General features: G+C 41.3%; 1 protein-coding gene across 1 annotated transcript in view; it reads left to right on the forward strand.

Annotated features, from left to right (window-relative positions):
• Nucleotides 1–16,175, forward strand: part of DMD (dystrophin) — a 927,929-nt gene extending 911,754 nt beyond the window's left edge. The window contains exons 76-78 of the mRNA XM_009883534.1: nt 723–815; nt 8,966–8,997; nt 15,322–16,175. Coding sequence (XP_009881836.1) covers nt 723–815; nt 8,966–8,997; nt 15,322–15,333 — 137 coding nt within the window. The 3' untranslated portion in view covers nt 15,334–16,175. The remainder of the gene's footprint in view (nt 1–722; nt 816–8,965; nt 8,998–15,321) is intronic.
• The last annotated feature ends 115 nt before the right edge of the window (nt 16,176–16,290 follow it).

The raw sequence follows: 16,290 nt of genomic DNA on the forward strand, positions 1-16,290 counted from the left end.
TATTGGAGGCTAGGGTCTACATTAAAATCAAAATATGGATTTTAGTTATCTGAAGCCATGACCAAAAAAACCCCAGTAAAAATAAAATGTATCGAATTTCCCATTAAGCTGCTGCCCTATAATCAGGTTATAGAAATTATTCAGTGGGAGAAATGTATTTCGCTTTATTAAACTGCCGCTAAACCCTTTTACAGTACAATTGAATGTTCTTGGAGCGCCAATCTGATGCAATTAAACTGTCAGAAATATTAATACTGATGCAGATGAGAATCTGGGTTTCTACTGATTTACGCAGCTAGGCAAAGCAGTGCTAACATGAATCCAGCACTATTAGGAAGGTGCTCAATAGCAGCACTCACAACAGCAATTTCTTTTTCCATTAATAGAATAATAGAAGTGGAAACAACGAGTGTCATTTATGGAACTAGCAGACATTTTACCCCACTTCTGTTACCCGAGTAGATTATTTCTTAAATCCTTTTTTACTAATTAAAGTCAGTGTTAATTGTTTAAAATTCATTGTTTGATTTCACTTAGATCCTGAAAAAGAAAGAAACATAATAGTCCACAAAATTCACCTTTTTAACAATTTTGATTGTATACTAAGCAGAAGATGTGTTTACGTGAACAGCCTTAGCTTCATGAAGGACGTACGCAATCGCAAGCTGTTGGCAAATGGGTTTACAGTGGCTCTCACGCAGCGGTGTGGCTTTGCTTTCCAGGCGAGGATGAGCTGCTCAGCCCTCCCCAGGACACAAGCACAGGTTTGGAGGAAGTGATGGAACAGCTGAACAACTCCTTCCCCAGCTCCAGAGGTGAGCATCGCTGCCCACGGCAGATGAGAGGGAAGAAGATAAAAGTGCTTTCTGTTCCTTGATGTTTTCAGGGGGTTGTGTTTTGGTTTCAGGCTTTTTGCTGCTCTTTGTTTTCGTTTTAACAATAGCTGTAGAGAAACCTGTCTTATTTAGAGTGGAGAAGCAGCCTGCTCCTCCTTTACCTTAAGCTACCTCCACAGGTAGCCCTTGCTAGATATGTGGATGAAACAATGTCTGTCTGAGACTCTTTTTTTTCCTCAGCATTTTCTTCTCCCTCCTTTTGCCGCGTTCCTTTTCTCACAGCTTCTCTCCTTTCCAGTCAGTCCCCTTGCTGATTTATTTTTAATACATGTCTTAGCACATTTTTCTTCTGTCCTTACCTTTCTCCAAGAAGAGTCTGGTTCAAACTAATATTAAACTTCTGAGTCAAAGTTCTCGACCTTGTAGCACTGGCGTCCGGAGTGATGGAGGGAAAACAAGTGGGCTGCGTGCTTGTGCAGCGTGGGCTGCGCTTGTGCGGACAGCCAGAGCATTTCTTTCAGTGTTTCTGTTTTGCCCATTCCCATTGTTTGCTAAAGATAAGCATTTGTATTACTGGAACTTATTTGTTCAACTTTTTTTTTTTTTTATTTAAGAAGGTCTTTTCTGAGCCCAGAGAAAATACTCTGCTGCCAAGAAAAATGGCTTAGATTCCTAGCAGGAGATGGGAAGTTTGGGATATTACCTGTTGCTGTGAAAGAAGGCTCAGACATAAACCTCTTGGCAAAAGAAAGTCCCGGTGTCTATTGACAGCCTGTTAAGTGGATTTCAGTAGGGGCACAGACTTACCTTAGGGCCCCTTACATAGGTTTCACACATCACCCAGAGGTTCTTCTTTGGTAAATAAATGCGTTAACCATCATGCTAGACTTTCAGTGAAGTCAAGTTTTCTCCATCCTTTGATTTCAAAGAAGCTCAGCTCTCACCAGGCATCGTCTGTGGGCAGTGGAAGGAGAAGGCAGTAGAAACTGCACAAGATCTCATGCTATAGATCAAAAGACGGAATCATTTTAGAAAGATATTATTGAAGAAAAGCTAATACAATATATTGTTAACTACATTCATCTCCACCTCAACATTATACGAAAAAGCCTTCATTTGGCCTAGATATTAATTATCAGAGACAACAGATGAAAAATGTTTCAAATATTGGTATGTAGATAAAAATGGACTTATTTTTAAAGTTGCTGTGTACACAAGGTTGCAACAGCCAGTGCTTTCTTATCAGTGACCATCATTTGTGTAAATATGTTGTATTTAGGAGATCTTGCATAATCGTATATGTCGAGATGTAGATACCCCACGTGTTAAAATATTTGCCAAATGCGGTATCTAATTTGTAATCATAGCTGATGACACTAACAAACAGTGTTTCTTTTTAAAAATGAGCTTAGTTTTAAGTAAAATAGGAGCAATTTATGAAACAACAGTTAATGAGATATTTGAAATACAGCGGTTCATTTCCTGTGTATAAATAGGTAGAGACCAGTCCTTACTGACTGAGAATAGAAAAGGGTTTTAATTTTATTTTATTAGTGAAAAATACAAAGCTTCATGAATCAAACTGACAGAATATGAAGTGTAAGTGGGAGGGGAAAAAAAAAAGATTTGAAATTGGTAACATCAGTTAATATTTTAATTGCACAAGTTAAGCTGTAACTTCACATTTTCATTCTGGTGATGAAAATGTGGTTATTTAAATACAGAGGAAGAATGTATTCCCTTATTTTCTTTCTCCCTTCAGTAACTATGTTAAAAGTGTAGTATGTGATCACAAGCATACCTAAAAAAGATTGCGGCTTATATACTTCCCTGCCTGACTAGCGGCCGTAGAGGATGAAAATACTCCCTAGATGTGTGAAGGGCTGAGCGAGGAGGTGGCACAGCCTTTGACACGTGTCTTCTCCTCAGCCAAGCCGTGAGAGGAGCTTCTGGTGTGGCAGCCAGGGGCAGGCACAGGCTGTCAGGCAGAGCCGAGCTTCCCACAGGACTTTTCTTCTGGGGCTGACCAAGGCACCGTCGGGCTGAGCCAGAATCTGCCTCTTCCTCTCTTTTTGGCTACACAAAAAGATTAGTCCGGCTGGGAGAAAAAGTCATTCACTTTTTGGAGAATTTTACGAGGCTTTGACTAAAGAGGTTAGGACTTCAATTAGGCTTCTCTGTTTTTCTTGTGTCTTTCGATGCATGTGCATGAATGCCGGGGTTGTATAATTGTTTTTGGTTGAGGAATAGGAAGGGTCAGGCCCTTTGTGAGAAATAGTTTGTCTTACAACCAGTGCAGATGGATTTCCATTCACTGGTTAATATAGAAAAAGCTACTGACATCATCAGTTTCGCTGAGGTCTCGTGCAAACTTTAGTTACTGGAGTTTTCTTCTACTCCCATTTTAACAATTAAATGATATTCAGCTGACACCCGCATGAGCAAAGCTTACATCCACAGCTAATTTGCCGCAGCCTCGTGTAGACCTTCATCGTGAAGGATGCTGCAGTCAGTCAGATTCCACAGGCGTCAGGGATACGACTTACTTAGAAGACTGCAGGAAGGAGAAGAGGAAGCAGGGTTGACTGGTTCCAACAAACCACGGAATCAGAGACCTTTTTGCTGTTGAGAGGTGCAAATCTGTATCTCAGGTTTCCAATCTATAATAAAAGATCAAAGTGTAATTGCAAAACAGTGAAAGCAGTTTGGCAAAGCAGCCTGAGCAGAGGGTGTAGTGTAAGGACTCAGATGTGGTACGCATAATATTTTACTGCTTCTCATTACAGGTTGCATTGAACCTCAAGCTATTTGTTGGTATTCAGGAAACAACAATAAGCCCAAACAAGCAATGAGCACAGATCGATAAAGAAAACATTTTCTTTAATTAGAATTAAAAAATTGTAAGATGCAAGAAACTCAGTCATCCCAGTTGGGCAATCAGAGGTGTGTTGTGATACGGGAGCTTATGAAATATTACTTGAAAGGTGAATTCAAACTACTTGGGTAAAGTGGTACCACATGTGATGCATACTATCTTTAGGAATTAAAACTAGAAGGAAGATGGATTAAATGCCCAAGATTGACTAGTACTAGAAGCAGCTTTGTTTATTTCTATACTAATGCTGTAGAAGGAGAAGTCTGCTACGGTATTCATAGACCATGCAATTCCAGAAGGGCTGCAGAGGACACAGGGCACTCGCCAAAACCTACCTACATTGAAAGTAAGAATAACACACTGAAATCCAGGAAGGGACAAACATTGATACAAATACCCTGAAATTAATACATGGAGTCAGTTGAGGAAATCTAGAGATGTATGAAAACACCTGGGAAGTTACTGGCAGGACATTAACTGTGGGTTTCCTTTATGGCCTATAAAAATAAGCATGTTAAATTTCAAGCCAAATATCCAGCTCCAGCATGTCACAGCGTAGGGAGTGATACGCCTTTTGAATGAGGAACATAATTAGTATCCTGTTGTTACTAAGATAACAACAACGTGGAGGAGCGCAAAACAACATGACAAGAGCAAACAGGACTCTGAAGGCTTTGGTTCATGAGAAGAGTTCAGAGCTGAATAAGCAGTGAAGAGAGAAAAGGACTGAATTGCTGTGCTTGGGTGCTCAGATGTGTAGTTGAACATCACAGGATACAAATTAAAACCAAAATATTCAGTCTCAGTATCATCAAAAGCAATTGAAGAGTAAAATTTACTTAGGTTGGGAAATAGTTTTCTAAAGCAAGTAGTAGCTCGTATTTTGGACTTCTGAAACAAAGCAGTAAAATGTAGTAGCAATTAATTGTCACTTACCTGGAGATAGATTCATTTTGATTATGATACTTTCCAAGCTTTTGCTGCATAGTGTTGTTTTTAAAAGGGGACCAAGGCCTCATAGCATCATTTTGAATGTATTTTAGAGAAGCACGTGTTAAACAAATTGTGTCATAGACCTTGATAAGCAGATCTCAGATGCAAGAACTTGTGTTACTATATACCTTTTATAGGTTGGTGGGATTTTTTGTTTCTTCAGTTTAACCTTTTGGCAGTTCTTGGCGTTTCCTAAGGAGCAACGGGTTTCCATGCTCCTTGCACAGCTGACTGTTGGTGCTGAAAGCTGGAGAGGGAAATTCTGCTGAATACCTGATGATTGCTGTCCTTACGGAATTTTTCTTTCCTTTTAATCTACAAGGTTTCCCATCCGTTCCTCTTTTACTTTGCCGCTCCCAGCAAATTCACAACTGCCGCAGCTGCTTCAAACAGCTGCTGCGCTAACTCAAAACAGATGTCAAAGCCAGAGGTCTGACATTTAGTGGAAATCTACCATTAAATACCACCTCAGTGGTTTATTTGACCCTGCTTGATAATGGGCCACAGAGGAAAACATTTTCACGCTGTATTTGTGCCCAAGCTACTAAATCTCCAGGGAGCTGGTTCACAGTTAGAAAGTAAGATTGGCAGGCCGGTATTTTTAAAGCCAAATTCCTCTTTCTGCAGGAGTGAGGGCAAACAAATTCCACCGCTTCAGGTGGATGTCATGGTGGACCAGGCTGTGTTTCGTGGTTATGGTTTTGTGGCAAATTCTTTCTATGAATGAAACTCAGAGAGGAATTTAGGGGCCGAAGTTCTTGAGCTGACTGCAGTGGGTGAGAGAGCTTCCCAGGCTGGTGGATAACGAGGAAATGGGAGCCAAGAAGTGGATAGAAATGAGACCAGCATGACTTAAAAGACCTAAGAGGCCATGACAGCATGTGAAAACATTTGGAGAGGGATCGGTACACACCGCTATTGTTTAACACGGTATTGCTTAATACAGATGTTGTCTTGTGCAGTGAAATTACAAGACCCCACAGCAATAAATAAATGGCACTAAGAATAGCACCATCTTTTACAAATTTTATTTTATTTTTATCCCAGTCACATAAAAACACACCAGACGCGTTCTCTCCTCTCACTCGTGCATCAGCTGGGCCCTGTCATGAATAGGACTAATGTCCTAAGTGGAACTAGCAACTTTCAGCACTGCAAATAAAGCCGTTTCTCCTGTTCTGACAGCCAAACATCTTACGATGCATACTTTTCTTTTCACACTTTACTGAACCAGCGGAAGAGTACCCTGGAGTTATTACACTTTAGGGTATTCTGGAAATACTCTTCCAACTGAGCTACCCTGGCCTCTTCTGGACTGTATCCCCTTCTCTGTGCTATGGTCCTGTTTCCCACATCGGTGAGCCCAGATGACTGAGATCCCTTGTCACTCCCCAGTGGCCCAACAGTACTGAAGTGGCTGAGCCTCTCTGCAGATTTCTGCTGGGATAGCGATGGGGAGGACTAGATCTTTGGTGATTTATAATGTTCAGTCCTGATGTAAACTGAGAATGCATTAATGAATTTAACAAGACTTCAAGGAACCTTTTTTTTAAGAAAAAAAAGCTGTTTGCAGGTCCACATCTCTCCCCGATACAGCCTGTCCCTCTCCTGCATTCAGTGAGAGAGGGGTAATGCAGTAGATGCTTTGTGTTCTCTGCTTTGAGCTGAATCTGCATAGATGCCTGAAGTTTTTATTAGTGCCTCTGCTTTCAGATTTGATTTGATCACTCTCCATGTACCTTAGCCTATGATACAACATCATGTAGATTTCCAAAAAAGGAAAAGAAAGAAACTCTTCTGTTTTGTAAGTGCAGGAAATCTTGATTTGAGCAAGAATAATAGATAATTAGGCACCCATGGACTGTGTATCAGTGTTTTGATACCTTATAGAATACAAATTTTCAGAACTGCAGCAACACAGACAATCTTCTTCCTCTGCAATTTATGCCAAACCATACTCCTTGCCTGAAAACTTAGAGACACACATTCATTCATATGCAAAGAAGAAAGTAAAGTAAAATCCATTAAACCCTTTTTAATCTTCCTCCAAAAGAAATTAGCTGTTACTGTAGTAGTGCTACTCTTTGTTGCATTTAACGAATTCTAGGGCTGATTACTCACCAGCTGTTTTGTTTGGCGCAGAGCTACCCCAGTTACCTTTCAATGCATTCATTTTCAAGCAGAATCCAGTCTGTCTCCTGTAGATATTTAAATGAGACACTGTGTAGTTGCAATTTTAGGTGCTTGTGCAGACAGGCAGGCATTTCTTACGACCTCCAAAAGGGTCCAGTATTTTGCACTTAGGCAGTTCCTTCTGAACCCTTGGCCCAAGCTAAACTGTCTTCTGCTGGATCTCATTCATGCCCCAGGACTCTTGCACAGCCAGCTGCACCATGCTGCGTTTTCTGGAGGCTTTAGGTAGACCACCTACTCATCTAAACCTTGGGGCTGTTCCTCACAAGAAGACCAAAGTATGCAATGGACTTTATACCTTCATTTTCAAGGATTTTCTGTTACGTGATTTATATCAATGAGAGGTTCTCATCTTCCCTCCTGGGAGGCACTTTTTTTAGCATTCCTAGCTCCTGGTAAAAGCACCAGAGGAGGTTGCAGGCTGTGTAGGTGCTCATGTAAGTCCTGGATAGTTAGGCAGGCCTGCAAAGTCAAGCCCTTAGAACTGAAGCTACACCTCTCCTAGCCATCAAGCTCGCCCTGGTACCTCTGTGCACTACCAGCACATGCAGTATAGACATATCCTGAGTCAAGGCTCCCCTTAGGGCCAGAATAAAAACCCACATGCAGAGCATGACTTCAAACCTGTTATAATTTCTGATAGTAAGTGTGCTATTGGGGAGAGGGGACGGAAAGGAATAAAGCTTCCTCTGTTGTGTAAATCATAACCTTTGCTGCCCAGGCCCCTTCAGAGGTTGCCCCGGCAGTTTCTGTTGCCATTCTGGAGTTTGTAGTTGAGTGGTTGCTCTGACCTGTGGTGGTCAGGGATGCCATTCGCGTCCTCTGCCCTCTCCTCCTCTCCTTTACCACCTCTGCTCAGCTTTGCCCTGTTGCTGACCCTTGTTCTGCTCCTTGTAAAATACCTGCAAAGCTATTTATTGTCTTCTTTCCCTTCTCCTGCAGGCCACCATACCTAGAAAAAAACTCAACAGCAATTAGGTTACTGTTATGCTGACCGGTGTGTTCTCCTGTATGTATTTGTCTTTTTCCCCGTTGTCCCATGTGTTGTTTACAATTACATTATTTACAACAGCTCTGGGGCAAAGATTATCTTCTTTCTTGAAGAGCATCTACCGCAGTGACTTTCTCGCCTAAAGCTACAAAGTCTGGCCATACTGGTGCTTGGAGTAGTGTACCAGTGACAGTGGGATGATGCTTCTGGAGGCAGCAAGCATCTTATTGTCACCGGCTGCGGGATGGGAAAGGGGGGCGGGGGAGTGTTTCTGCTATTGATTGACACCTGGCTTTCTTTTTTTAAAAACAAGTGTGCTATGATAAGTGTTTAAGAAGAATCAGTATGATCAAAATAAGGCTTCTGTGAAGGCTCATCAGGAACATCTTCTCAGCTAAAGCCATTAATGACTCCTCTGTTTTGGCAGTACAGCTTGAAAGTGATGAGTTAATTTCCCTTTTTCCCCTTTTACTTGAATTTTTTTCTCCCTTTCTCCCTCTGACCACTCAGTTTTACCATGCTTGCAGATCAGCTTGTTGGAAACATCTTTCAAAATATATTTATCTTGAATGTGAGCATGTTCTATTCCAGTGTACAGCTCTAGGTGTAAAATGCGTGTGCATGTGTGTATGACACATATATGACTGTATATCTGTATATATGTATGTAGGGCATAATAAAATGTAACATGTCTGGATGAATTAATTTGATGTTGGGGAAACATGATTTTACCAGTAATACTGACTAGTAGAAGTACTCAAACTGAGGAAATTTGGATGCTCAGAAAGTGAATTCAGATCTTCTGTGCCATCCTTATCCTCAACTGAAAGGCCTCTAAGTGTTTTAGTAGTTTTCTCAAGTGTTTTTGCAGATCAATGTTCTTGAATAAATCAGTTCAGAATCATCAGTAGATTTCAGTGCACTTTCAGTCTTTGTTTAAAGCAGAAATGCGGTTATTTTGTATTAAATTCCTCAATGGAAATTGAAGTGTCTCTTACAGTATAAAATATCTATTCATGTGTGGTTTTTTCCTCTCTTTTCTGATATTTCTTCCACTTCCTCTCTCTGTTCCTAAAGGAAGAAATGCCCCTGGAAAGCCAGTGAGAGAGGTTAGTGAGATGCAGGCTCACTGCCATGGCTTCTGTTTGTCACAGCTTGCTTTCTGTGCCCAGCATGCGTGTGACGGCAGCACGGGTTCGCTTGGGTTCGATGACGGGCGGGGGGTGGTTTCATTTTGCTTTGGGTTGTGTTTGATTTTGCTGAGTGCATTCCCCATGTGTGCTCTTAACAGTAGCGTACCTCTCAACTTTCAGTGGAGACAACGTCAGCTCAGGGATCTGCATTTTCTTACATCCTCCCAGAGGTGGAAACTGAGGAATGGGGAGGAGAAAATAATACATTGAAATTAAGCCTCTGGATGATAAAGGTGGTCAGTAAATGTGCTGCAGTCATTGGCTTACGTTCTGTTGCTCTTGTATGTAAGCACAACAGTGAGACCCATGTCTCTCGTTGTTCTGCTTACATACTCAATATTGTATTAACATATACGTGCTAATATACCAGCCATCATCTCCAGTTATTAGTTTTTTTCTTTTTCTTTAGAACAGTGAGAGTTGAGAGGTATAAGATTCAGGTGTTTTAATTTCCTGATGTACTATTTCAGAATGAAGAATGCTACTAACATTCACCAGCTCCACAGTGTTGTGTTCAGCAATGTAAACGGGCAATGGTTTTCACTGTGCACTTCGGACATGGTTGGTTTGATGCAAAATAGATTTTAGAATTTGTACGTCTCTGCTTGTTACTGGAGGAAAACCTTTTGCGCTGCGTTGTCATAGCACCTTTGAAAGTATTTCCCGAGAGCCTTGACTTTTCCCCTGTGAAGCTGCTTTTCACTCGCCGACCAGATACAATGTTTGAAAGGTGATTTCCTAGCGAAAATTATTATTAAAGATAAAATATTCAGAGACTGCCTGAGTGCAATTGCAAGTAGCTGTGAAATGACCTTTCCTGAACAGCTGATATTCAGTGTGGATGAGGAAGGAATTAAAGGGTAACCCATTTTGCAGACTTCTGCTGGTGCAGAGAGGTGGGGGGAGGTTCATGGAAACACACTGCTCTGGGTTTTTCAGTAGAGCTGCCGGAACCCCCCCGGTCACTGCCAGGCTACGCCAGGATTCGTTCTAACACGGTGCCTTGTAATACAGCAGTTCTCCACGTTGGCTGTAGGAGCTGGCACAGGTCCAGCTACTTGGAGGAGGAAGATCCTCGGTGCAGGTTAAGTCTGTCCTCAAGTGGCAGGTCCTCTCACATGGATCAAAAAAAGGGTGCTTGGTATGGTGTCAACCGTCTGCAGCGGTCCAGAAATTTTATGGGAATTATTTCCTATTCAGCCCTGTATGCTGTCGGACCATACGGTCTGAGAATTCTTCTCCAGTTCAGCAAAACAGGTTGTTGATTTCCACTATCCTCATTCATATTTATGCATATTATTCATAATAAGCTTCTGCTGCGGGGGGCATATTTGATACAATTAATAAAAAAACTTGAAAGTTAGAAAAACAGGCATGTCCTACTTGATCAGATTCCAGCAGCCAAACCCTAAAAAAAACATTGACTTCTTCAATGAATCACTCACCGCTCTCCAGTTGTATTTGTGCTCACTGACGGTTCCAGGGGGAGCTTGTTGACTTGGTGACTTGCAGAAATGAATATAGAACGCAGTTCTCCACCTGCATATGAAGCATATGACCTAAGGTACAGAACAGCTTTTGCTTTATGTGTGAATCCATTTGCGCAAAGATGGATCATGCGGTTTTAGACCCACCCGGGCAGGTTTTGATCCCATTACTCACATTAGGTATTGTCTTCATGTGTAATCCCGTGGATTTCATGGCATTACTCAATAGGAATAAGGGTATCAAAATCCAAGACACCAACAGGAAGGATTGTTCTTTTGTCAGGGAAGGGTTAGAAATCTGTGCTGCTAAAAAAGGCACTGCATTGTGTTGGGGCTTCTTAATTTACTTTCTATCCAGTCTTTGGAGTCTGAATGCTCCGCGTTTATTTCTCTGATTAGCTGTAGTGTAAGATTGATATTCAGTTACTGCGCCCTCACCCAAGGGCCTTAATTCCAGTAGAGCCTCTAAAGCAAATTCAGCAGATGTGAAACGCGTCATTCTGTGTGTGACCAGAAGTGATCTAATTAGTATCTGCAGAAATAGGTGTTTTCTGCTTTCAAAGCAAATGCACCTGTGTTAACATTCCCTCCATTTTATAAGTCTAAGTTAATACTGTCCATGTCCGTTTTGAGCTTTATTGCTGCATTTCAAAGCGTGTGGTAGTTTTTTTCTTACACAGTAGCATGTCTCAATGGTTCAGTGCCTCAAGCATGAAGAAAACTTTTTCAGCTTTGTTTGAAAAAAAAAAAAAAAAAGAAAGAATGGAATTGATGACTTCTTTGGTGGCATTCTTTTAAAATATTAATAATAATGAGTGGAAAGCTATGATTTATATTTTCCTAAGTCCTTTTATGACAGTATTTTTCTCATTTGCTTCTTAATTAAAAATGTCAATGTCCTACGTTTCAGTCTTAGAGAGGGCAAGTAAGCGGTATTCAACAGAAGCAGCAGAGCTATACAGAAACAGTCAGCGAATTTGAGCTCTTATTTAGGTAACAGGCATTATAGAAGAGGGTGCATTCATTGCACATACAGTTCCAGGAAATTATCGCGTATGTCGTTCTCAACTATTTGCAGTCTTCATTGACCTAGCTGTTCCTCCCATCTGCCAGAGAGGCAGAAAACCTGCTGGCGGTGCAATGACACCCAGCTGAAGGTTCGCCAGTTGAGTGGATGGAGCACGGCTATATTGCCCGTTCTTCTGGCCTGTCCTCCCATCCTGCGGCTGTCCCAGAGACTGCGGTCCCCAAGCTGTTGCACTTTACAGTCCAGCTGTTAACACAAACTGCAGTCAGCAGTGGTTTGTGGTCATGCTCTGAGCTTTAAACTCAGATGGCTCAGGAGGAGAAACACAATTGTTCAGCTTTTCTGCAGAGAAAAGTAAGACCCATGCGAGAAAGGTAGGGTGGATGGTGTGGGGGAGAGGGACTCACACCTCCTTAGTAACCTCAGCCTGCCTCTGCGCAGCTGATCGGATCTGAAGCATGGTTATTTCGAAAATATGGCGGCAGTTAACAGAGAAAAGGAAAAAAACCTAGCAGACATTCCTGTAGTTGTTACGCATTAAAAGAATACCTAGGGATCCCTGGATGCATAAGGTCCTCTTGGCCTGTGTTTTAGTTGGCTGAACGGTTTAGCAGTTTGTACCTACTGTGGCATGTTTCTGAAAGATGTTTTTCTGTATTTTTGATTGAAGCTATTCTTTCTAGACCTAGACTTTTTCTATAAAACCACCTTGCCTTTGTTACCTTTACAGCTCTGTGTCTGACTGAACAAAATACTATTAACAAATCCTGATTTTTTCTGAAGATGGAGTTGAGCAGTTTGGGTTGCTTTAAATCCATGGAAGGGTGATCACTCTTCCCAAGATGGGAATAAGTGGTGTTGGGAGTCCCTGAAGAGGCCTGAAGTCCCAGTGTTGTTTATAGAAACAGCAGATCTCAACAAATCTGAACAAGAAACCATGATCCCACAGGCAGCAGTGCCTCTCATGCCTGGCTACCCCATTATGACTGTCACCACCACCCTGTCTTGTGTCTGTAGGTTACTGCAGGAGAGGAAGAAAAAGAGTATTTAAAGCCCAGAGAGTTCTTGAAATTAGGTTCCAGGGTCAGGATGTTTGTGGGGGTGCTGCAGGTCATTCTAGTTATTCTTCAGATCATTCCAGGGTGCTTCTAATAAAGCCTTGATAGAACAAATGTGCCTGAGAATTTTACCTGTTCGGGTAAGTAGAGCAAACCTGTGGCAGTTACCTTACTGTTTACGTAAGCATCTCCCATCTCAAATGTGTTCTTGCTTTCATATGACTTTGTCAAATTTTCACTTTCCATGGTGTAATTTGCTGGATTGATCTCAGCCTGCGAGGTGCCAGTAAAAGAGATTATCCCTTACATCTAAAATAAATGTGGTAACATACATTTACTTTAAAGTAAACTATGTTTTGAACAAAACTTGGCAGGAATTTTTCATACTCTTTTACTTGACGTGCTGATAAGCAAATTACAAGATTTTGCTTAGGATGAATAGGATGGCTATTGTTAACGATTTATGGATGAAATTGCTGCTTGATGCCTCTGTTTCTCTATGCATTAGTGCAATTAGCAAAACGTCACCAGATTAGAACCAAGTGTCTTTTTGTATTGATGCCTGGCAATCTGTGCCATGCACAGCACAGCTCACGATCGAACAGGCAGCTTGTTGAGTAGTTACCATTTAGATACTGCCTAGTTTTGTGTAATGAATGCTACATTAAAACAAAAAATCAAACAGAACTTTAAAAACTAGTAGTTGAATGTGAAAGGTCGTAGTAGTTCTCCAGAAGAAACAAGCTTCCCAGGATATTTCTTGGGTCATTTTTTTCTATTCCATAAATGCTGATGAGTATTAGCTAACGTCACTCCAAGCTTCCATGTAGTGTAGGAGTGTCAGCTGTACATGACAACCATAACATCTGAACATTTGGAAGAGGATGGTGAGTTTAATTTGCCCCACAGGGAAGGTTCATTCCTGTTGTTAGAGAAGACAGTTGTGTCAGGAGGGACACCCACCGTGTAGGTGGGCAATGGTGACACTCAGGCTCTGGCACATTACAGGTAGAGACTGCATGAAAGGTGTATCCTGGATACCCTGGTCATACCTTTTCTTTATTTGGGTGCTCCTTGCTCAAGAACCGTGCTGAGGACTCAGCACCCAGGCTAATGCAAAGCGTTCCTGGGAAACAGGCTTGTGGGCAGATGCACCTCCCATGTTTTTCCAGACAGATATTCTATCACAAATACTCTGAGGGAGTAAATCAAACCCCACAGGCCATAGCAACGTATAGTTTCATTGAGTAATACTTCCCATGTTACATACTTTCAGTTGCTGGCACTCTGCAGCGTGGGGACTTCTTGAGTTGGAGGTCACGTGCACTTCTTTGCATCTAAATAAATCTTGCTTCAGTGATTATTTTCTAACTCCTTTTTTAACTCATTTATCTGTTTGGCCTCAACATCAGCCTGTGGCGATGAGCTCAGTAATACAATTATGTGCTGTGCGGAGTATAATTTCCTTCTGCTTGTTTTAAGACCTTCTGTCTGCTTGTTCCTCCTTGTCCTTGCAAGAAATCTTGAACTCAGTCCTCGTTTGGATGCTCATCTTGTAGGGTGCCTAGATCTCCTGTCACATTGCCCCTTCAGTTGTATTTTTTCAGGAGGGAGACTCCAGATGGGATTCAGCTGTTTAAACCATGTCTCTGTCATTTGAGATGCCAGAGGGTATTTGAGACAGTCATAGAGGGCTGCAGATCTGACACAGGACTTGGAGGAGACCCACACTCTTCTGAACAGCAGCTGGAAACCAGGCCAAGGGCCTGAAGTGGCAACTTTTGGCAATTCAATCTCCCTACCTTCAAGTCTGTTTAGTCTCCAATTGTGATGAAGCCATTTCTTACTGCTGATCAGCATTGCTACCTTTCCTTTCCATTTGCAGCAGTGGTAAAATGAGTGTGAGAAGTTACAGATTTCGTCTCCAGAACTGTACTCTGCATTTGTTCATCACTTCCATGTAGGAGGTTCGTGTCTTGTGATATACCATCTTAGGACTTTACGGTGGTTACGGATGAGGAGAAATGCACAAATGAACTGCTGTATAGTAGTTACTCAATAACAGTGGCATCTTTGTTTCTGCTGGACTGCTCTCTGAAAAGCAAAGGGTATTTTAAAAACGATTGAATAAACTGCAGCCGTTTAGTTTGGTCATCATTTTAGCTATCTGTTCAGGTATCCCGCTGGGACCTCTTGGGTTTAATGATTTAGTTAACTACTGCTGATCTGTTTGTTTCTGTTTTTCTCCCTGGTAGAACATTGAATGGTCAAACACTTGCAGCACCAGTTGGAAACTTTTCTGTGATGTTAATGGATTTAATCGTTGCTTTTGGTGAACATTCGTAATGATGCAGCTTCATCACTACAGGGGGGGAGGTTTGAAACACAAACATGCTGGTTTATTGTCAACATAGTTTACCATAGCCATTCAAGCCAGTATTGCTGTTAAGTGTTCTGCAAAATGGGCAACTTTTGCTGACGACGACATACTATACTCATCCAGGAGACTTTTGGAAAGGGTACTCTCTGGTGTACTCCACTGGGGATGGCGGCGAGCGGTACGTGGAGAGTGATGGATCTGTGCTTGGCCGTTTCTGTAAAATGTTCCTACCAATGTGCTGCCATGTCTTCTTCATTTAATTTCCTCTTCTTTGACTTTCTTTTTCAGGCCACAATGTAGGGAGCCTTTTCCACATGGCAGACGACTTGGGAAGAGCGATGGAAACCTTAGTGACAGTGATGACCGACGACAAGGTGTTAGACTAGCAAGATGTGTTTTACAACTTCAGGCGTCCCGCATGGTTTTTATAATATTCATACTACAAAGAGGATTAGACTGTAAGAGTTTACAAGAAAAAAAAAAAATCTATATTTTTGTGAAGGGTAGTGGTACTATACTGTAGATTTCAGTAGTTTCCTAAGTCTGTTACTGTTTTGTTAACAATGGCAGGTTTTACACGTCTATGCAATTGTACAAAAATTATAAGAAAACTACATGTAAAATCTTGATAGCTAAATAACTTGCCATTTCTTTATATGGAACGCATTTCGGGTTGTTTAAAAAAAATTTATAACAGTTATAATGAAAGATTGTAAACTAAAGTGTGCTTTATAAAAATAATTGTTTATAGAAACCCCCTTAAAAAAACACAAAAAAAAAATACTGAGGCAGTGCATTTGTTTAGTATCATTTCAGCTCTGTAACTGCATCAGAGAGATTCATGTCCTGTGTTCTTTTCCTTGCCTATCAAAAAGGAAAAAAAAAAAAGTATTTCCTGCAGCGACACCAAAACGGCCATGTTTCTCATTGGTTTTGTCTGACTAGGGCTGGCTTAAAAAAAAATAAAAAATCTCCTGAACTTCCAATGAAGGTAGTTATATCACCTCTTTCCAATAAAATTAAGAATTACATGAATCACGCAGCTAGTTCGCAATAATTAAATGAAAGAGCACAGTACATGACAGAGCCTGCAAAAAATTAATGAAAAAAAAGAACAACCCACCCCAGAAGAAAGAAGGAAAGGAAAGAATTTAATGACCATCCAATGCGCCAGCCTTTCCTCTGCTGACTAAATTCCTGAATGCTATTAGGGAAGGAAGACAGAAATTGCTGTACCGAATTAAACCTTTGGACCTC

The sequence above is a fragment of the Charadrius vociferus genome, unplaced genomic scaffold (genome assembly GCF_000708025.1).
Source record: "Charadrius vociferus isolate BGI_N301 unplaced genomic scaffold, ASM70802v2 scaffold94, whole genome shotgun sequence".
Lineage (NCBI taxonomy): Eukaryota > Metazoa > Chordata > Aves > Charadriiformes > Charadriidae > Charadrius > Charadrius vociferus.